Below are 23,325 nucleotides of genomic sequence, written 5' to 3'. Positions count from 1 at the left end.
ATATGCTTGTATGCGTCACTCGCTCGCTTCTTATTGTTTCGCTGCCTTCTCAATTGTGTAATGAATGTTTTCTTCAGCGCTCTTTGGGGCTCTTCCTTGTTTTCTACATACTGCGTTCACAGTCAGTTCACGTGATTACATGGGAGGCGTGATGACGCGATATGCAACTCCGCCTCCCACGGCCATCGAGCTGCAGTCTATTACAGTATATGGACAAAAAAGAGGTTCCAGTTATGACCGTTACGTGTAGAATTTCGAAATGAAGCCTGCCTAACTTTTGTAAATAAGCTGTAAGGAATGAGCCTGCCAAATTTCAGCCTTCCACCTACACGGGAAGTTGGAGAATTAGTGATGAGTGAGTGAGTGAGTGAGTGAGTGAGTGAGTGAGTGAGTGAGTGAGTGAGTGAGTGAGTGAGTGAGTGAGTGAGTGAGTGAGTGAGTGAGTGAGTGAGTGCGTGAGTCAGTGAGGGCTTTGCCTTTTATTAGTATATATATATATATATATATATATATATATATATATATATATATATATATATATATATTTATATATTAGTGGCCAGATGTAGGAATGACAGGCTGCTGGAAGATAATCTGGTGTGCCAACACAGTCGTCCTGTTTAATAAGAAGTCAAAATAAACAAAAGAAATGTTCCTTAGGTGTAGTTGCCCTTGTCTCTGGGCTGCAGATTACAAATGAAAGACTTAGCTTCTTAGCCGTGGATTAGGGTCAGCTTGCTTGGGAGCTCCATCCGGTGGTTAACTGTTGCCAAAATGACTCCCTATTGGGAAGCTTGGAAAGGGACGGAGTCAGTTGCCCTTACTAGTCGGTTTCTGTGTGCTACAAGGATTGAATGAGAAGACAATTTTACCGAATGCACCCTTTCTCATTCTGGGGGGTTATTACATACCTCGACAGAGACTGTTAAGGAGATCCTCCAACATGAATGTGTAACAATATACAGTATATACTGTATAGACAGATAGACTGATAGATAAATCCTTTCTTTTAACCTTAATTTTTTTCTTTCATGTCACTTCTTAGGAAACTCCAACTAATGAGCTCAGCTCTGGTTCTGCACCTACAAGTCCTCCTTCTTCCCTTGATGCAACAACTTCTAGTGCCAATCCTGAAGACAGACTTGGTAAGTCACTGTTGTGAAGACATCGAGCCTCACCCACTTCTGCTTAGTTTTCTTTCAATGCTGAAACTTTTAGCAGTCCAGCATCTTCATTGTGGGTTGACCATGTCACTATTTTTGTGATTGATGTCTTTAATTAATGCTTCGTGAGAATTTCTGAATGGAGTATTACAAATTACACTGCTCAAAAAATTAAGGGAACACTTAAATCAGACATCAAATCTTAATGAATGAAATATTCAAATGGAAAATCTTTACTGAGCAATACTATGTAATTTGTTGAGAACAAAATGATGTAACAACTGTCAATGGAAACCAAAATCACCAACCTACTGAGGGCTGGATTCAACATCACACCGAAAGTTAAAAATTGAAATCACAGGCTGATTCAACTTGTGTGGATTTCATCACGGCAGCTCCTAATGTGACACAGTAGTGTGTATGGCCCTCACGTGCCTGTATGCACTCCTGTCAATGTCTGGGCATGCTCCTAATGAGACGGGGGATCTCCTCCCACACCTGGTAAGAGCTTCAGTGAGCTCCTGGACAGTCTGTGGTGCTACTTGGTGGCATTGGATGCACCAATACATAACGTCCCAGAGGTTCTCAATTGAATTCAGGTCTGGAGAACGTATGAATGTGCCATCCTGGAGGAGCTGGACTACCTGTGAAACCTCAATCAGCTGCAGGTACTGTATCATGCTACCAATAGTAAGAAGGACACTAGCAAAAGGCAAAACTAGAGAAGAATCACTCAGGAAGGACAAGGAGAGAGCAATTGTCTGTCACCACCTGCAAAACCACTTCCTTTTTGGGGGGTGTCTTGCTGTTGGTTCTCCAATGCACATGCTGTCACCTTCATTTGTACCAAAGCAGATGAAGTCAATTCACCTTCACTTATGTTTCCTAACTGGACAGATTGATATCCCTGAAACTTTACTGACTTGTTGTTAGACTGTGACGATTAAGTGCTCCCTTCATTTTTTTGAGCAGTGTATATGTCTGTTTTGGGGTTTTGATAGAAAAAATCCAATTCTCATGTTTGTTTCTACCTAACATTTTTTTTAAAAAGTTGCAAGTTTTTAGCATTTATCCTGTAGTGCTATTTTCTTTGATTATGGGTGCAGACATTTCATAGCAATGGCATTGACTGTTGGTACAGCAATTATACCAACAACCACTCAGGAGTGTGAGGCACATGACATCATTAGTTTAATAGTATAAAAATTTCCTGAATGATCAGAATTTTTGTTCTGCCTCAGGCAGATTGAAAGGGACCAGAAGATGAAACTTAGAAAATCAAGCTGGGTCTTTACCAAAAAAATCCAACAGATTTATTTTCAAGATTAAAATATTAATCAAAAATCAAAGACCTCAATTTCAAAACTGAATTTGCTTACCCAGAGAAAGTTTACATTTCAAAAATCACACACCAATTGCCATTATTATCCTATAAATAACTGATATCACAATCTATTTTCCCAATATTAATGGAAGATTTTATTTCATTGCTCTGCACTAGTATGTCAAATATATTGCAGTGTCTGGCCAGCTGAATTCAATTCACTGCAACCGCCAGTTCCCCTCCCAGCACCAGGCTGGCCTAGGGGGTAGTATTATAGACTAGAGAAGCAACCAACTATCAACAAGAACAAGTATACGCAGAACACAACGGATCGCTTGCGCAACCCAAACAATTTTGTGCAGCAGACAAGCTCAGTGCCTATGATGGGGTCAAGGGAAAACGAAAGGACTTTGATCGCTAACAAAACACAAGGTCTAAAGGCATCAACATTCAGACTCTGAGAAGAAGATCAACTACTAACTGGATAAGAACATTTCAACATCAAGATATTTGTCATACAAAAGCAGAGGCAAATTTCCGATGAAACCCAACTCTGTGACATCAAACAAGAAGGTTTCAACATTGCAAATAGCTGAAAATCCTCTCTTCGGCCAATGCCCAAGGAATAGGAGGTGTAGTAAGCTACCTCAAAAAGAGCCTCTCAAAGACACTCATCAGCACTCAGAAAGTGTCTGACCAGATCATTCATCTAAATGGTAATCCAAAACTCACATTCATCTCAATATATGCTGTAACCCTGACCACACTCAAACAGACAACGTCTACATCGATCTAAAGGCAGCTCTAGAATTCATCTCTCCTCACAATCTCGACTTCATCCTCAGCAACTTCAATGCAAGAATTGGCCATGATTGTCAGACTTTACACGTACCATAATCACAATGAGACAAATGACAATGGACATTGCATGACTGAATTATGTGAGAGTAAGAATCTACATCCAGCTTACAGTTGCTTGAAGCGTCATCCAGGCAAATTATGGAAAGGGGAGAATCCAAACATGAATGTCAAGAACTCATACTCACAAATTAACCACATACTCATTAGCAGCAAATGACTTAACTCACTTAAGAATCGCCACCCCTATAACACAGTCGATATAGGCTCTGACCCCCAAATAGTTTCTGTACAAATCAGAGTCAACTTTTGCATGACAAAAGAACATCAAACAACAACAACAACATTTATTTAAATAGCACATTTGATACAAATGATATAGCTCAAAGTGCTTTACATAATGAAGAAAGAGAAAAAAGACAAAATAAATAAGAATAAAAATTAGGGAACACTAATTAACATAGAATAAAAGTAAGGTCTGATGGCCAGGGAGGACAAAAAAAAGCAAAAAAAAAAAAAAAATGCCAGACGGCTGGAGAAAAAAATAAAATCTGCAGGGGTTCCAAGGCCACGAGACCACCCAGCACCCTGTAGGCATTCTACCCAACATAAATGACCTCAATCAGTCATCATTAAATTTAGGGTTCTCATGGAAGAATTTGATGATGACGGTTATGTGGACTTCTGGCCTTTAATCCATCAATGTAGGGACATCATGGTGCTTTGATTAGGTTTTCTAGAAAACTAGAAAAAGAACAGAAGAGAAAGTAGGGGTTAGTACGGATTTTGGAGCCACCATGAATAATAATGATAATTATACAGAGCATCAGGATTTAATTAAGATGAAGCTATGAGAAAGCCATGTTAAAGTAATGAGTTTTTAGCAGTGTTTTAAAGTGCTCCACTGTATTAGCCTGGCGAATTTCTATCGGTAAGGTATTCCAGATTATAGGTGCATAATAGCAGAAGGCCGTCTCACCACTTCTTTTAAATTTAGTTCTTGGAATAATGAGCAGACACTCATTTGAAGATCTAAGGGTATGACTTGGAGTGTGAGGTGTAAGCCATTCTGAAATATAATATGGAGTGAGATTATTTAAGGCTTTGTAAACCATAAGCAGTATTTTAAAGTCAATTCTAAATGACACAGGTAACCAGTGTAGTGACATCAAAACTGGGGTGATGTGCTCGGATTTTCTTTTCCTAGTTAAGATTCCAGCAGCTCCATTCTGCACTCGTTGCAATCGATCGTTGATGTGTTTTTTGGGTGGTCCTGAGAGGAGTGCATTACAGTAATCTAGTCGACTGAAAACAAAACAGTGAACTTATTTCTCAGAGTCATTCAATGATATACGAGGTCTAACTTTTGCTATATTTCTTAAGTGAAAAAATGCTGTCCTAGTAATCTGATTAATATGTGATTTAAAATTTAGGTCAAAGTCAATAGTTACCCCTAAATTCTTTACCTCCGTCTTGACTTTTAATCCTAATGCATCAAGTTTATTTCTAATAACCTCATTACATCCATTATTGCCAATCACTAAAAAACAAAGCAAAGAAAATACAATGTGGAACTCCTGAAGAGCACTGAAACTCAACGGAAATTTAACCTTCAACTACAAAATCAGTAGAGTGCCTTAACAGAATCAAATCAGGAGAATACAGAAGACTCATATAGCTCATTGGAGATAGCAATAGAAGAGACTTGAAACACGGTACTGGGCACCAAATGCATGCAATATATGCACAACTGGGTCAACGAAAACACAATCAATTTGGCAGAGGAGCAAGACAAAAGATAGAAAATCTTTCCATGCAAGATGAACTGCCAAAACACGCAAATGATGGCAAGATGTAGTTGCACAAATCACATGTTTATATCAAGCAGATGAAAAAGCTGACCCTGATAAACAGTTGCAAAAGCTCAAATTCACAGCTAGAACTTTAAAGCAAAGCAGAATGTGAAAAACAGTCAATGACCTAAGTGGGAAAAAAGAAGACAAAACACGCAGCAGTCAAGATGCTTAACAGAAGTAAACCAGAGGCACCAAAAGATTTCCTCGAACAATGGAAATGGAACTTAGATAAGCTGCTGCATGGTAAACTCTCAACCAAAAGCAACATCTCATCAGCTCCAGCAACTCACGATCTAGAAATTGACACTGAAGAAGAATTTGACAGAGCACTTGAGCAACTTCATGACAACAAATCACCAGGCATTGATGACACAGTCACAGCAGAGGTTTTGAAAAGTGGCTGCAGATTTATTCATGCACAAATTCTAAAGATATGCCAAGATGTGTGTGAGACTCGCATGCTCCGAAACATAGTGCCCATGCCTAAGAAAGGCAATCTACAACTGATGACGAACTTTTGAGGCATCTTACTAATGTCAGTTAGAGAAAAGGCATATAATACCATGTTTCTAAATTGCATCTATCCAATCCTCAAGTTACTGTACTCTATCCAAATCAAGCAGGCTTCCAGAAAGGTAGAAGTTGCATTCAACAAATTCACAACCTACGCCAAGTATTTGAATGAGCAATTAAAGAACACGTACCTCCATACGCAACATTCATAGATTTCAAAAAAGGCTTTTGACTGGATCAAGTGTGACATTATATTTACAGTGCTACGTCACTACAGAATCTCGTAAAAACTAGTACAAGCAATAAAAGCTCTCTATGAAAATTCGAAAAGCAGAGTCCACATAGAGGGAAAGTTGTCAAATGAGTTCAGAAATAGAACAGGAGTTTTTCATGGTGTCATTCATCATTGTAATCAACTACTGTATGTCATGCACAACTTTGCAGAACAATTTGACTTCATTAACCATTCCAGAGAAGGCAAACGAATACCAGTACAATGGCTCAATGACTTAGACTAGGCCGATGATATACAGTACTGTGCAAAAGTTTTAGGCAGGTGTGAAAAAATGCTGTAAACAAAGAATGCTTTCAGAAATATAAATAATGATTGTTTATTGTTATCAATTTACAAAATGCAAAGTGAGCGAACAAAAGAAAAATCTAAATCAAATCAATATTTGGTGTTCCTACCTTTTGCCTTCAAACCAGAATCAATTCTTATAGGTCCACTTGCACAAAGTCAGGGATTTTGTAGGATTCTAGTCAGGTGTCTGACCAACCAGTTCTACCAAACAGGTGCTAATGATCATCAATGTCACACGTAGGTTGAAACACAGTCATTAACTGAAACAGAAACAGCTGTGTAGGAGGCTTAAAACTGGGTGAGGAACAGCCAAACTCTGCTACCAAGGTGAGGTTGTGGAAGACAGTTTCATGTCATGGCAAGATTGAGCACAGCAACAAGACACAAGGTAGTTCTACTGCATCAGCAAGGTCTCTCCCAGACAAAGATTTCAAAGCAGACTGGGGTTTCAAGATGTGCTGTTCAAGCTCTTTTGAAGAAGCACAAAGAAACGGGCAACGTTGAGGATCATAGACACAGTGGTCGGCCAAGGAAACTTAGTGCAGCAGATGAAAGACACATCAAGTTTATCACCCTTCGAAATCGGAAGATGTCCAGCAGTGCCATCAGCTCAGAACTGGCAGAAACCAGTGGGACCCAGGTACACCCATCTACTGTCCAGAGAAGTCTGGCCAGAAGTGGTCTTCATGGAAGAGTTGCAGCCAAAAAGCCATTCCTCTGATGTGGAAACAAGGCCAAGCGACTCAAGTATGCACGAAAACATAGGAACTGGGGTGCAGAAAAATGGCAGCAGGTGCTCTGGACTGATGAGTCAAAATTTGAAATATTTGGCTGTAGCAGAAGGCAGTTTGTCCGTCGAAGGGCTGGAGAGCGGTACAATAATGAGTGTCTGCAGGCAGCAGTGAAGCATGGTGGAGGTTCCCTGAACGTTTGGGGCTGCATTTCTGCAAATGGAGTTGGAGATTTGGTCAGGATTAATGGTGTTCTCATTGCTGAGAAATACAGGCAGATACTTATCTATCATGCAATACCATCAGGGCGGCGTTTGATTGGCCCCAAATTTATTCTGCAGCAGGACAACGACCCCAAACATACAGCCAAAGTCATTAAGAACTATCTTCAGCGTAAAGAAGAACAAGAAGTCCTGGAAGTGATGGTATGGCCCCCACAGAGCCCTGATCTCAACATCATCGAGTGTGTCTGGGATTACATGAAGAGACAGAAGAATGTGAGGAAGCCTACATCCACAGAAGATCTGGGGTTAGTTCTCCAAGATGTTTGGAACAACCTACCAGCCGAGTTCCTTCAAAAACTGTGTGCAAGTGTACCTAGAAGAACTGATGCTGTTTTGAAGGCAAAGGGTGGTCACACCAAATATTGATTTGATTTAGATTTCTCTTTTGTTCATTCACTGCATTTTGTTGATTGATGAAAATAAATGATTAACACTTCCATTTTTGAAAGCATTCTTTGTTTACAGCATTTTTTCACACCTGCCTAAAACTTTTGCACAGTACTGTAGCTCTATTAGAAGACAAAAGAGAAGGAGTACAACAACAACTAGGAAAGCAAGTCAAGCAGCAGAATGGGTCAGTCTAGAAATAAACATAAGTAAGACCAAGCAAATTATAATCAGCCCTGAGTACGGCCCGCATCTTCCTCTGCAATTCTCTCTCATCTTCTCTACAAATAAATGGAGAGCAGATTGAAATAGTAAATGACTTCAAATACTTGAGATCAGTGGTTGCAAATAATTTTAAAGATGTAAAAGCCTACAAAGCACAAGCTTGGGTAGCCTTCTGGAACTAAAGAGTATGTGGCAAAGCAAACGTGTTTCTGCTGAACTCATGCTTGAGCATTCTCCTATACGGCAGTGAAATACGGACCCTTAACGAACAAACCAAGAGAATGCTACACAACACATTGTTCGGAATAAAACATAGCGACCGTGTCTCGAATAAAACAATATACAAGCAAGTCAAGCAGGATCTAGTCCTGAAAATCATCATCAAAAAACAATTGACCTGGGTAGGACGTACGTTATGAAGAGACCCAAAAGAACCCATTAGAAAATATACGCTTTAGAACCCATCAGAGAGTCTCAAAGTGCCAAAACAAAGTCATCCAATAAAAGTATATCAGTAATACACAATCAACACTATCAATACTGTAATCTGACTGTCCCCAAGTGCAATCGAAAAAGGGGACTCAGGACCATGAGAAGTGACAGAAACTTGTTCTTGACCACAGAAAGTCTGTCACTTAATGGACAGAAAATTGCGTGGCTGACCAATGATGATGATATAAGTCAGAGGCCAGGTCAGACACTTGTCTCTCCTAACATTTGTTGTTCAGAGTCCACTAACTCAACCCTAGATATTAACTGCTCCATCTTGGGCTCTGTCTCTATCAATGTAGGGCAACCACACCACAACAAAGCAGCCCCAACAAAAACCAACATGATGCCAAAGAAAGACACAAATACTGTGTTGTTAATTTACGTTTAATGGCTTTGGGCAATCAGTTCAAATTTTAACATTTATTTATGATGCCAATGGATATAAATGATCATAAGAATCACAAGAATAAGAATCATCTAATTGGATAATTACAGTGTTTGGTGTGTCATTTTTGTGATTTAAATTTTTCCTGGTTAACAGATTTATTTTTTGCATAGAGGTCGTTAATTTTTGATTAACGTTCTAATCTTGATGACAGATCTGTTTGATTTTTTGGTAAGAACCCTGGCTTGATTTTCCGACTATGTTTCATCTCCTGATAGTTTTCGATAATAATCCACGCATCCTCATTCTGAGGAAGGCCAACTATACTGTTCAATGCAGCCTTTTCCGTTCTTAATTAATTTACACATTCCTTAATTTACATTATTACCATTGTAACAGGTTTCTGCCATATTTCCATCTGGGCTCAAACCAACAAGTCATCACAAAGCTTCTTAGAAAAAAAATGAGCAAGACGGCCAGAACATTTCTGTAACTCAGAATACTACAGTCACTCTTTTTACAGATATCATTTGGTCTTTCCATGACTTTTACAGGCAACTCAATAAAAGTAGTTTAGACAGAAAATCAGTCTATTTGAACAGCAACCAAAGCAAACTGACAAAATGAGTAAGCTGTCAGAAAAGCCTTGAAAAGTAACTTTCAGAGAAACTATTGTTCAAAGGGTAAATAAAGAATCTTGTGTTTGGAGCCAACTACAGACAATGGCTTAGGATGAGGCTCGCTTTTAAATAAGGTAGCTGCCATGACAGCACATACACACACACATGGACATGGGACACACCTCTAGTGACACTCGACCTCATGACAAACAATATTCAAACTAGTGGAATGGATGATGCCTCACTGCACAACAGAATAAATGGGCAAAATAATAAAGGGAAAATAAAGAGTGTTACAATGTTCAGCTGAATTGTCAGTTATGTCACTAAACAGCATAATGGCACAGGTTCATTTTTCTGCGGTAGCTAGAGACACCAAGGCTTTTAATTACTGTATATACTCACGTATAAGTCGGGTCTTAAAATCAGACCCTGACTTATAAGTTCGTTCAAAAATGCGACACTTAACATTTTTTTTTTCACATCTTTGTGATGTTATGGGTCCACAGTTCTCCCAGCAAAGGCCAGTTTGTTTTTAAATTAATAATCACCGCGCTTGCGGCTTAGCGAGGGGGTGTGGTGACTGTAACGAGCCGCGGGGCGATCTGCGGTGTGGGCGTTTCTTACCTAAATGCGCAGGTGAGAGACTGCCCACATCCGTGACTGTTCCTGTGGCTAATGGGCTGCAGCTGCCATGTCCTCTCCGCATATATAGAGAAGCGCGAGCCGGTTAAGAGAAGGAAAAGGACAAGAAAAGAAAGGAAAGAGAACGGGAGGTTGTAGAAGAAAGCAGAAAGCAGGAAACAAGAGAAGGAGAGCGAGTGCACCGATACGAGTGAGCGAGCATGAACAAGCTCACAGCAGCTGAGTAGGCAACCTGGGTGTTAGGCCGACACCCCAGGCGTAGTAGTTGTTGTCGCTCCCGCAGAGTTTTAAGAAGGACGGGAGTGACTGGAAGGTGGATGATTCTCCACGGATGACCGCGGGATTCAGGACTTGGGAACTTGGTGTCCTCCACATGAGAGCCTTGGCCGTTGGTGGGATTTCCCAGGTCACTGTCAGAGGAGCCGACCGGAGCCAAGGATTGGAAAGGCGACTGACAGTAATAGGAGCAGGTAGAAGGCCAGCTGCAGAAAGAGCGTCTCCCCTGTTGCAGAGCCCACATGGGAGAAGCAGGTGAGACGCTAACGCCAGTAGTAGAAGGATGCACCGGAGTTTTAAAAGGACAGCTCCCAGCATGGTTTTAACCTTGTTGTTTTAAAGGATTGTTGTTCTATTTATTGATTTTAACCTCCACATGTTTTATGGATTATTTATTTAGAAGATTTAAAGATGATTTGAATGCACTGTTGCACAGCACTTTACTTTGAACATTGTTGGAACACTTGTTTTGATTGTTCTTTTAATAAAAGCACTTTTGCACTTATACATCATCCCCTTGCTCGTTGTTATTGCCTCACTGTCTAGCTCATCGGTGACATTACCGACGGTGTTGGGTTCAAGGGCTCCCTAACAGAAGATGGGAGCATGGAGCCGAACCCGCATCGTCACAATCTTCTTGCCTCCTCCAATCTCCCATCAGTTTCTCAGACGCATCGAATTTTGTTGCAGCAGCGCAGTTACCAGTTTCTTTTGCTACTTCAACAACTTTTAATTTAAAACCAGCTTCATATTTTCTTCTGATCGAATGCTCCATTGTAGATAACGGATGCTCTTACGATAAAGGTGTGTGAGGATGTGAGATACAGAAAACAGTGCAAACGTCACTTCGGAATAGTTTGGGTATTACCGTGTGGTCACGTAGATGCAATAGAGAGATACAGAGAGAGGTTAGGAGCGCACGCTGATACAGCACATTGCTGCACTCACATAGAAAAAAATGGCCGTGTGCTCCGTTGTTACTCCCTCAGGTGGGCGTTAGCATATCATAATCCCTTGTACCAATAGGGAGTTTTCCGCAATCGACATTATAAAATACCAGATTTTACACGGTGAAATCAAGCCCCAACTTATCCATAGGAGAATTTATCCGTGAGTATATATGGTAACTCGATTAACATTTTAAGCACTTTCAGCAACATTATTTGTATGAAAATGTGCATTATAAATAAATGTTATTGTTGTTTAAAATACTAAAATCAAATTATATTTTTCTTTTGTTGCTCTGCTTCTGTTTAACATTATTGATGAAAATTAAGTGAAAAACCTTTATTGCATCCTTTTCCAATCCCTTGATTTGCCAAAATTGTAGGAGCAGAAGTGAAACTGAACAGAAAAAAAAAACCATGAGACGCTACAACTGTAACAGACTCTAACTGCTCAAATAAAGACTCTTGTTGTCACATCACAAGAAGAAATCCCCACTTGAACGTTTTGCCAAGAAATAACTACATCATAAATTAATTACTCCTTTTCTTTAATTATTTTGAGCTTGATTTTTTTTTCTTTGTCATACCTGTAGGCTGAATTTTATTAGAAATTACTTTCTGTGAAAAATGTCAACATCCTTTTTATCACTCAGACTGTGGAAAACAATCATCTGTACTGTACTAACCCTCTATACATGATCATTTTAAAGCATATCACTCCATTCAAGGCAACCAACTCACCGGGAGTCTGAGTCGCACTGTTAGCCCTATGTGTTGCCCTGCTGATATTGTTTTTTAGCAGCACTCTCATTGGCGCTTATCTTGTGACAGCTCAAAATCCTCATCTGGCAATGCAGAATCTGAGTCATCAATAATACACAAAAGATTTTCTGTAGAGAATTTCACTGAATGAGAATGACTGCAAGTATCTGATGCTGTGCGCAAGGAAAATGAAGAGCAGTCAACTTTGACTCATAGATTTTGCTGCCATCTATTGGAGAAAACTAAATAATACATTCTAGGTGATTTTCCTCTGTGTTTTAGCCTTGTACCCTTTAACGTGACTACAGAAATCCCTCCTCGATCTCGGGGGTTGCGTTCCAGATCCCCCCGTGAAAGGTGAAAATCCGCAAAGTAAAAACCATATGTTCATATGGTTATTTTTATATATTTTAAGCCCTTATAAACTCTCCCACACTATTATAAACATTTCCCGTACAATTATACAGCATAAACCCTTTGTATTCTCTTAGATATTAGGTAAGATTCATTGAAATTATGCATGTAAACACACTGTTTATATACAGTAAAACCTAAATATTATTTTAAAGATATCGAGCGTCTCCGATATCACATATGTTACAGCCATTACGACAGACAGGCCACCAGCAATAAATACGTACAATGCAAGAAAAATTGTATACAGTAAAATGTGTGTACAGTGATACTAAACTATGTACATGTAATAAGTACTGTACGTAGAAAGTTAATTGTTACTCACCAACAATGACATGACGACTTGTTCGATAACGATGAGTTTAATTTTACTGCACAACAAAGGATAGCGTTACAGCTCTTCTAAAGGAGCCTCTTCAGGCGACTGTGTAGCAGCGCAGTTGTTTTTCTTCTGGCACTCTTCAATCCAAATCCCTAAAGCAGATTCCATCTGGACTACTGCCTTATTACATCAACTTACAATTCGTTTTGCGCCCTGGTTAAAGGACATTGTGCCCATATATCTTATATTCTTTTCCTCCTTTTTAAATAAAAAAGAATCGTGGACTCATTGATGCCGTAATGGCGTCCTGCAGTGGTGTAGCTGTTCCCTTCCTTCAACATATCCAAAACTTTTACCTTTTCGGAAATCGTTAGCATCTTCAGTTGGCGCTTGGCGCATGGCCCCTGAAGCAGTAGCAGGAGCACGTTGATGCTGAATGAACTAGACGAGTCTTCCTGGTTAACGCAACAGAATCGAATTCTGTGCTCTGTCGCTGAGCCAATCAGCACACAGGAACTTAACTGCGTGCTCTGATTGGGTAGCTTCTCAGCCATCCGCCAATAGCGTCCCTTGTATGAAATCAACTGGGCAAACCAACTGAGAAAGCATGTATCAGAAGTAAAAAGACCCATTGTCTGCAGAATCCCACGAAGCAGCGAAAAATCTGCGTTATATATTTAGATATGCTTACATATAAAATCTGCGATAGAGTGAAGCCGCGAAAGTCAAAGCGCGATATAGCGAGGGATTACTGTGTTGTCGACACATGTCTTGAAAGTATTAAAGAAATTAGAAGTAAGAAATAAAAAAAAAGTTGAGAAACTAGAATAAAAACAGAAGCTAACAAAAAGGAATAAACAACTCCATAAACAGAAAATGCAAAACTCAAAAGAATTAGAACAAACTCTAAATTGAAATTCTTAATGTGGAATAAAAATAATTCAATAATAATATACAGCATATGGCAAGAAAAATAATCTAGAAATAGAAATCTTAAACACAAATTGAAAATTCAAAATGAATTACAAACCCAAAAACAATACTCTGGAGCAAACAAATCAGAAACAAAAGGGAAAAATAAAATTTCAATAAACTAAAAGATAAATACTTGACAGAAGGCCATTAGGCTGTAAATGTATAGGCTGCAGACAAATATGAGGGCCATAAATCTAATATTTTTGTACGTAAACTATTGGTTTACGTGTTGTCACAGGAGGCTGGGGGACAGACCCAGCTGGGACACCTGGAAGAACCGGGAGGTGGCTTATATGTCCCCCGGGCCACGAGGGGGCAACCGCCCTGGATCTTGAGGAGACCATGGGAAAGGAGCAAGGGAGCTCAAGCCGATTGGGGCCTGTGGCCTCCGCCAGGGGGCACCCCGAGCCTCATGGAGCCCGGGAAATAGGCCCTTCCGCCACACCTGGGAAGGTGGAGGAAGATCCTTCCAGAGTGCTTCCGGGTGCAAGGGCAGCACTTCCGCCACACCAGGAAGTGCTGCCAGAAGAGTGTCATCAGGCACCTGGAGCACATCCGGGTGAGAATAAAAGGGGCTGCCTCCCTACAAATAAGGAGCTGGAGTCGGGAGTGGGAGCAGGACGAAGCTCCCGTGAAGAGAGGAAAGGCGGCCCACAGACAGGGAGAGAAAGGACCGTGCTGGGATTGATTGGTGCTGGGAGCACTGTGTGCTGTGTGGGACTGTGTTTCAGTAATAAACGTGTATTTTATAAAGAAGCGGTGTCTGTCTGGTGGTGTTTTGGACCCGGGTTCTCACAGTGTGAACACTATTGGTTTATGAATAATTACTATCAGTTTGCATGCATACTTGATTGGTTTGCGTGTGAACAATACTGGTTTCATTCATGGCCTGTTTGGCCCCTCATAGACAAAGAAACCAAGCACAGCCACTTAATGTCTGGGCTCTCTTGCGCTCTGTCTTTCTTTTGTGCACTCGAGCAATCTTGTGCTCTTTCTGTCACTTTGCTCAGTAGGGCTCTCTCATACTCTCTCTATTTCTAACGCACAGTGGGGCTCTCGAGTGCTTTCTCTTCCTCTTGCACAGTACAGCTCTCTCATCTTGTTTCTGTTGCTTGCGCTGTGGGGTACTCCATGCTCTCTCTTCCTCTTGAGCAATGGGGTTCGCTTGTGTTGTTTCTGTTGCTTGCGTAGTTGGGCTCTCTCGTGCTCTGTCTTTCTCACATGCAGTGGGGCTCTCTGGTTCTACCTCTTCCTATTGTGCAATAGGGCTGTGTGGTGCTGTTTCTGTCACTTTTCACAGTGGGGCTCTCTCATGCTCTCTCATGTTGTTTCTGTCACTTACATAGTTGGGATCTCTCATTCTCTCACCGTCACTCATGCAGTGGGCTGTCTGTTGTTCTGCCTTCCTCTTGAATAGTGTGGCTATGTCTGTCGCTTGCACAGTGGGACTCTCTCGTGCTGTTTCTGTCACTTGTGTAGTGAGGCTCACTAGTGCTCTCTCTTCTTCTTGCGCAACTGAACTCTATTGCGCTGTTTCTGTCTCTTGTACAGTGCCAGTGGGGCTCTCTCATACTCTCTCTGTCGCTCGTACAGTGGGGGTCTCTTGTACTCTCTCTCTCTTGTGTAGTAAGTTTCTCTCATACTCTGTTGCACACACAGTGGGTCTCTCTTGTGCTCTCTCTGTCACTCATACAATGGGGGTCTCTCGTGCTCTCTCTTTCTCTTATGTAGTAGGATTCTCTCAAACTCTCTCTGTCGCTCGTACAGTGGGGGTCTCTCGTGCTCTCTCTCTTATGTAGTAAGTTTCTCTCATACTCTCTCTGTCGCTTGTACAGTGGGGGTCTCTTGTACTCTCTCTCTTATGTAGTAAGTTTCTCTCATACTCTCTCTGTCGCTCGTACAGTGGGGGTCTCTCGTGCTCTCTCTTTCTCTTATGTAGTAGGATTCTCTCATACTCTCTCTGTCGCTCGTACAGTGGGGGTCTCTTGTGCTCTCTCTTTCTCTTATGTAGTAAGTTTCTCTCATACTCTCTGCTGTCGCTCGTACAGTGGGGGTCTCTCGTGCTCTCTCTTTTTCTTATGTAGTAGGATTCTCTCATACTCTCTCTGTCGCTCGTACAGTGGGGGTCTCTTGTGCTCTCTCTTTCTCTTATGTAGTAAGTTTCTCTCATACTCTGTCTGTTGCTCACACAGTGGGTCTCTCTTGTGCTCTCTCTGTCGCTCATACAATGGGGGTCTCTCGTGCTCTCTCTTTTTCTTGCCCAAGGGAGGCTGTATCCTGTTCTCTTTGTTGCTCATGCATGCTGCTCGTAGCCTTTTTTATGCTACCCTGTGTTCCACCCAGTAATGCTTCATGTTGCACTGGTTGAGAACCACTGGTCTAGATTGTAGTGAGCAAAATGGTGGAACAAAAAGCAAAATTAAACAAAAAGAAGGATGATTAAAATTATAAAAACATAAAGTGCAAACGTCCAACCAAATTAAGTAAATTAGTAGAAATAGCAAGAAGAGTGTCAAACGAATAGTTATACTTGCCAAAAAAAGTCAAATCGTTTTATCTTTTTAGATGTTTGATGCCACATACATTACAAGTCACATGGTAATGCATAATGGAGGGAAGAGGAGATAGATAATAAGCAATAGATAAATACAAAAAAGCACATCAAAGCAGCTAGAAACGCTCGCAGTACGTTACAACTATGAGATGACAGCTACAGCTTCATAGTGCTTATGACCCAGGCTCCCTCCTGGATTGGGATACTTGGGGGGTTCTTGCTGCTCTGCAGGTTTCATGATGATTGCTTTTGCCTCACTGACCGGGTGTGTTTCCTGTGATAGACACTCATGTACTGTAAATCCATCTGCTGCTACTGTAGCTCGTTTAAAGACTACCTGAGATTCAAGTTTCTGCTCACTGTTGAAGTGCTTGGCATTTGGAATTAATAATCTGACACAATATTTTCTTTCTGTTTTTCATTAACTTCTAGAAGAGAAAGCAAATGTGGAAATGAAAGAAGACTCACCTGTAAAAAAGGAGAGTGAATCGACAGTTTTGACATCGTCACGCTTCACAGTTAGCCCGGCCCAGGATCCACCTTCACCATCCAGAAAATCAGACTCTACTTTAGAAGACTGATAAATTACATTATATAAACTGAAGAAAGGCGCTCAAGCCATTCTGTGGCAGTGGATCTGGTTGAATTTTACACTCAGTGAAATTGCAGAGCTCACTTTGGGACACCAGAATGGATTTTAATACAAGTGTATGAACAGAGTGACTTTTAGCTCTAGAATCCCAACATTATGTGTCTGTGTATCCTCTTTGTATTTTTGAATCATTCCTCCTCATCCACCTTTCCATCTTTTTAAGAACGCAGAGCAATTCAGCAAACTGCCACAGTTCAGTGCACTTATTAATAAAGTGCCGCCTGTAATATAAGAGGTTCCAAAATAAACCAGGAGAAAGGATCAGTATGGAGATGCAGTTCAGCCAGTAAGAGACGGAACAAAGCATAACGTGAAATATGGTTGCATTTGATAAGGAAGACTTCTTCAAAGGAAAGCATACAGTACAAAAGGTGGTGTCTGGCTGACAAAAATCCAAAACAGTTACCTTTAAAGGAAAGAAGTCCGTGCAGTACGTCAAAACAAAGTCTGAAGACGAATGAAACAAAAAAAGGAGCTGACAGACTCCCCTTGTAAATGAAAATGGAAGTGTTTAATTGGTAATAAAAGCTATTTTAAAATATGTCATATTTGCTTGATTATATAAACATGGCACAGACCCAGTTGATTTCAAGAGTGTGGATGTGCTGAGGTTTCTCCAGCCTTCCATTTGTAATTCTCCACCACAAACTAATGAATACAGATTGATTTTGAAAACTGATATTATACAGGATCACTTTGGGCCATAATAATCCAACACCACAAATTGTCTGCCACTTGTAAAAAGGTCACATTAGCAATGGGCCAATTAATATTTTGTAAAATTACCTTTCAAAACCTGTGTCACCTATTATGGCCAACACAGTACAAAGCAAGTCGAGTCATTTTTGTTTAGTGCTCTTCATCCTGCACAGGCTCAGGGTGCACTAACTTTGCAATATTATATACTGGAAGAAGAAACAACAAAACCAAGATAAAGTTTTGCAGATCCACCCCATATACTTGAAAAAAAGGGCAAAACAAACGTTTCAGAGTAATATTAACAGACTGAGTCCACTATAGAACTGAATGGAGTGGGATGCCATGGGGACGTTATAGTGGGTTGATAGGAAAGGGAATGTTTCAAGGGCTGTAACCAGAAGGGAGATCAGGTGGGTTTACCATCTGAGGGTCTGTAGAAGAAAGAAAGAAGGTGTCAGGGCACATCGCCACCTCCTGGTTCGGCAATGTCCATTGACTGCCTCCCGTGAGCACGTGTGTGGCAATACAAACATATATACAGATTAGAGTAAGCATATGTAAAATCAAGCAGATCCATATATTGATATTATAGTTATAAAACTGGGGAGAGGAAAATGAAAACTCCAGTCAGTGGCACTACTAAGGAAACTTCTCACCATGGTTGGTTATAATCCAACGTCACAGACGCTGCTGGAGATCCCCTTCCTGGGCATTGTACAGTATAATAAAAGACTGTGCTGTCTAGTCTAATAAGACCACCAAATCATTTTTTTCTCTTGTTTCTAAAGCTCCCGGTATCTCTGGAGTCTTTCCCAGGGGCAGAAGTAATGGCTGGGCAGTACAGCAGTGGCAGTAAGTGCCACAGCAACACAGCGAGAATAGAAACACAACAGAGGATGCTTATCAGCAGCTCATAATTCTTGTAATGCTTGTAATTTTAAGTAAATGACAAATAGAGCTGCATTATGCACAGCTAGTCCACAACTCTAGTCAGACTAAAGTAGCGAGTCTTCAACCGGGATTTGAAAGCCAAGAGTGAAGGAGCATCTCTTATACAGGCAGCTCTAGGGGCCCTGTAGCTAAAAGCTTGACCTCATACTGCTGTTTTATTAATCCCTGGATTCTTTGCTTAAATGTTTATTATAAAATTGTGATAAAGATGAAATCTTTGACTTACATTCTCTGTGAAGGCATTTTAAAGACTAAGAGATGACAGTCCTTTAAAAGAGTAAGCAAAAGAATGGCCAGTAAACAGGCAGAGATCAGAGCACAGGAGCATTCAATACCAAGCTAATGAGTGCAGCAAACTGAGATTATACAGGCCTATGAGATTATATGAGCAGCTGTATCCCACAAATCTGACACTTGTAAAATGATTTGTAATAAACCAATTAATAAAAAAATAAACTAAGTATCACCTATTGTGGTTAAGATGGTAACAAGCAAGCCAAGTTAAGTAAGCTGTGCCAATATGTACTCAAAACAAAGCCAAAAAGGCCCAAAATCCTAACTAAATATTAATTTCAGGAACAATAGTAAACTCTCTGAAGCTTGTGCTTTTATTGAGTGGATATAAAAGCTAGGATACAAGCCACCATGTTTTATTGTGTTGGTGTGATGACATCACAGGTCGTGAACCGTGTGACCCCAAACAGTGGGGTTGTTGCCATAAATAACATGAAAGCACCCACAAAAACACATCATAAAATATCAACAAACTAAAGACACCCACAAAAAACAAAAATGAATAAAAGGAAAACTCATAACCAATATAACAAGAGATGATCACTGAAAATCATAAATTATCATACAAAGAAATTACAATTAGAGAAGGAGTCAATAAATGCTGTAAAACAGAATACCTAATGCACTGGAAAGTAGGATTGAATTGTAATAATAAATAAAATGACTTTTCAAAGGTGTATATAATCAAAAGATGATATTGGTTTTGAGTTAGTGATCTGTCTATTTACAAAAAGCAGCTCATGTCTAGTTTTTTTATTATAATGTCATCATTTATATATTGGACAAATGCTATGAGTTAGTCATTCTCGCATCATTTTTTGTACACATTATTTATTTTACCCGTGATTTGTATTGAATTTGACTGAACTTTTAAATAGTTATCTTTCAAAGTGCATTATTCTTGTATCATTCAATAAATGGCTGTGAGTTTTATAAATTTATGAGGTATCTTTCTGGAATTGAATGATACTGAACGTTTAGAAATAGTTCACTAAAATTCTTCTTTTTTAAAGTGCATTCCTTTTTTAAAATCAAGCTGTGCACCACTGAATTCTGATATTAAGTGTATTATGTGCTCAGGAAATTCCAATAAATGCTCATTTATAAAACTAATCAAGGCTGTAGACTATTTGTAACTAACACAACTGAAATACATGCCAGGAACCCCTATTTTATAATAAAACAATACTTTAAATGATGACCAAACTTTTAAAAAATCTAGACATAAAAAACCATCTTGAGCTGCACAGACATGAATCATATTTACATGGACACACTGCCTTGTGAAAGTCTTCATAAACCGTATGCATTTTTGTGATTCTGCTACCTAAAAACACAACCCAGAATGGTACCATCACAACATCGACAGTGATCGACACAACATGTGCTATACTTTGATTAGGACTCGGATTTTGAAGAGGACTCACTCCATCCACAAGGATAAATTTGAGGGAAAAATCTGCATTTTTTTTGTTGTTTTTGCTATTTCTGTTCACGAGAAGCACCTGCAACTACAAGGTGACATACAAATGATGAAGGAAGATTATTTCTAATGGAATTTTGTGAAGCTTGACCCTGAGCCAATAGATTGACCAGGACCACCTTTTTCATCAAGTAAGTCATGAAATTAAAACAAATTGTGGGTGATTCCAGTACTTGCATGGTACCTCAGTGACATGGTGGATTCATGTATATTTCTTCCCTCTCTGTCTATCTTTCCCCTTTCTAACTGTTGGGAAGCCCTATCCCAGTTTACCTCTAGGTGACTATTCAGGCATGTTTACTTTGGAGAGGACATTTGGAGCAGTTGACAGAGACACATATACGCTTAAATGTTTGGATCCTTTGTGGAAGTGGCATTTTCTGAGGAAATGTGAGAGGTGTCTGGTCACACTTACAGGTAATCTAACCTAAACACAGTTAAAACATTCGACTATGTCTCCCAGTTTTATTAAGACTCTGGGAACTCTTGAACTTGAAAGATAATAGTGCACAGGTTTCTTTAAACTGGGTGGTGAGTAAACACAGCAATTTCAAGAAAAGCAACTGTAGCTTGTATTACACCAGACAATATAAAATCTACCAAGTACTGTAGATAAAAGTACACAAGAATCTAAACATATCAGGAACAAAAACCTTTTAAAAAAAAAGCGCGCAGTCTAAAGTCTGTTAAAACATAATAGTAAAGGGTACAATCTTTGGTGCTGCGAAGTCCAAGTTGCCCGCTGTGTTAACTGAATGATTAGTCTTTCAACTGTCCTACTGAAACACTCTGTTCGCCGAATGCTTACTTCCCAACGGAAATCTTGCTTCTTGTCCACAGTCTTTGCTCGGTCCTCTCATGAATTTTCTGGTGACTCTGTAGTAAAACTGTCTCTTCCTTTTTTTTAAATTTTTTTTTTTAATTTTATTGAATTTATTAAAATCATATAACATTCCATACATATAACTCAAGTTTTACAAAAAGAAAACAAGAAAAAAAAAGAAAAAGGTTAGAAACAAATCAAACCCCACCCCTGAGAAAGAGAGCAAACAGTATAGGACCACTGGCACTTGTTCCATTAGGTTCAGAGATAGTTTCTATTAAGATTGCAGAACAGCCAATCATACTATTAACAGTGTGTATAAATTCAACGATCAGGCACAACATTAAATCCGCCTGCCTAATATTGTGCAGGTCCCTCTTGTGCCACCAAAGCAGCTCTAACTTGTCCAGGCATGGACTCCACAAGACCTCTGGAGGTGTCCTGTGGTGTCTGCACCAAGATGTGAGCAGTAGATCCTTTGAGGCCTGTAAGATGCGAGGTGGAACCTTGATCAAGCTAGTTTTTCCAGTATGTATATTCAATTGGATTGAGATCTGAGGAATTTGTTTTGTTCCTCAAACCATTCCTGAGCAATCTTTTCAGTATGGAAGGGCACATTATCCTGATAAAAGAGGCCACTGCTTAAACGTAATGCTGTTGCCATGAAGGGGTGTATGTGGTCTGCAACAGGTAGTTGGCACATGAATGAATGAATGAATGAATGAATGAATGAATGAATGAATGAATGTCAAGACCCAAGGATTCCCAGGAGAACACTTTCTAGAGCATCACACTTCATCTGCTGACTCGCCTTCTACCCACAGTGCATCCTGCTGCCATCTCTTCCCTAGGTAAACTATGCACATGCAACGACTATCCACATGATCTAAAAGAAAATGTGATTCATCAGACCAGGTTACCTTCTTTCACTGCTCACATGTTTATTGTAGGCACTTTCAGCGGTGGACTCGGCGTCCGCAAAGGGCACTCTGACCAGTCTGTGGTTATGCAGTCTGATATGCAGCAAGCCGCAATGCACCATATGTGTTCTGTCACCTTTCTTTCATGGTCAGCATTACATTTTTCAGCAATTTGTGCTACAGTAGCTCTCCAGAGAGAACAGACCGGACGGGTTAGTCTTTGCACCCCAAACTCATCGATGAGCCTTGGGCCACCCATGACCATGTCCAAAGGTTGTCCTTCCTTGGACCACTTTTGGTAGGTACTAACCACTGCATATTGGGTACATATTATAAGACTTGCCATTTTGGAGATGCTCCAACCCAGTCATCTAGCCATCACATTTTGACCCTTGTCAAAGTTGCTAATATCCTTATAGTTGCTGATTTTTTCTGCTTGCAACAAATCACCGTCAACAACCGACTGTTTACTTGCTGCCTAACATGTCCTGCTCTTTGACAGTAGCCATGGTAGTGAGATCATCAATGATATTCATTTCACCTCTCAGTGGCTTTAATGTTGTGGCTGATTAGCATACTGTACATACTGTATATACAGTTAGGTCCATAAATATTTGGACAGAGACAACTTTTTTCTAATTTTGGTTCTGTACATTACCACAATGAATTTTAAATGAAACAACTCAAATGCAGTTGAAGTGCAGACTTTCAGCTTTAATTCAGTGGGGTGAACAAAACGATTGCATAAAAATGTGAGGCAACTAAAGCATTTTTTAACACAATCCCTTCATTTCAGGGGCTCAAAAGTAATTGGACAATTGACTCAAAGGCTATTTCATGGGCAGGTGTGGGCAAGTCCGTCGTTATGTCATTATCAATTAAGCAGATAAAAGGCCTGGAGTTGATTTGAGGTGTGGTGCTTGCATGTGGAAGATTTTGCTGTGAACAGACAACATGCGGTCAAAGGAGCTCTCCATGCAGGTGAAAGAAGCCATCCTTAAGCTGCGAAAACAGAAAAAACCCATCCGAGAAATTGCTACAATATTACGAGTGACAAAATCTACAGTTTGGTACATCCTGAGAAAGAAAGCAAGCACTGGTGAACTGAGCAACGCAAAAAGACCTGGATGTCCACGGAAGACAACAGTGGTGGATGATCTCAGAATCATTTTCATGGTGAAGAGAAA

The 23,325-nt window shown here is 40.1% G+C and overlaps 1 protein-coding gene across 1 annotated transcript in view; it reads left to right on the top strand.

Annotated features, from left to right (window-relative positions):
• LOC127526082 (serine/threonine-protein kinase LMTK3-like) overlaps positions 1 to 20,025 on the top strand; it is a 29,799-nt gene extending 9,774 nt beyond the window's left edge. The window contains exons 4-5 of the mRNA XM_051920182.1: positions 1,046 to 1,145; positions 16,749 to 20,025. Of these exons, the coding sequence (XP_051776142.1) occupies positions 1,046 to 1,145; positions 16,749 to 16,897 (249 nt within the window). The 3' untranslated portion in view covers positions 16,898 to 20,025. The remainder of the gene's footprint in view (positions 1 to 1,045; positions 1,146 to 16,748) is intronic.
• Positions 20,026 to 23,325: the final 3,300 nt, after the last annotated feature.

This window comes from Erpetoichthys calabaricus, chromosome 16 (assembly GCF_900747795.2).
Source record: "Erpetoichthys calabaricus chromosome 16, fErpCal1.3, whole genome shotgun sequence".
In the NCBI taxonomy this organism is placed as follows: Eukaryota; Metazoa; Chordata; class Cladistia; order Polypteriformes; family Polypteridae; genus Erpetoichthys; species Erpetoichthys calabaricus.
Note: the sequence above shows the minus strand (reverse complement) of the source record. Positions and strands in the feature narration are given on the sequence as shown.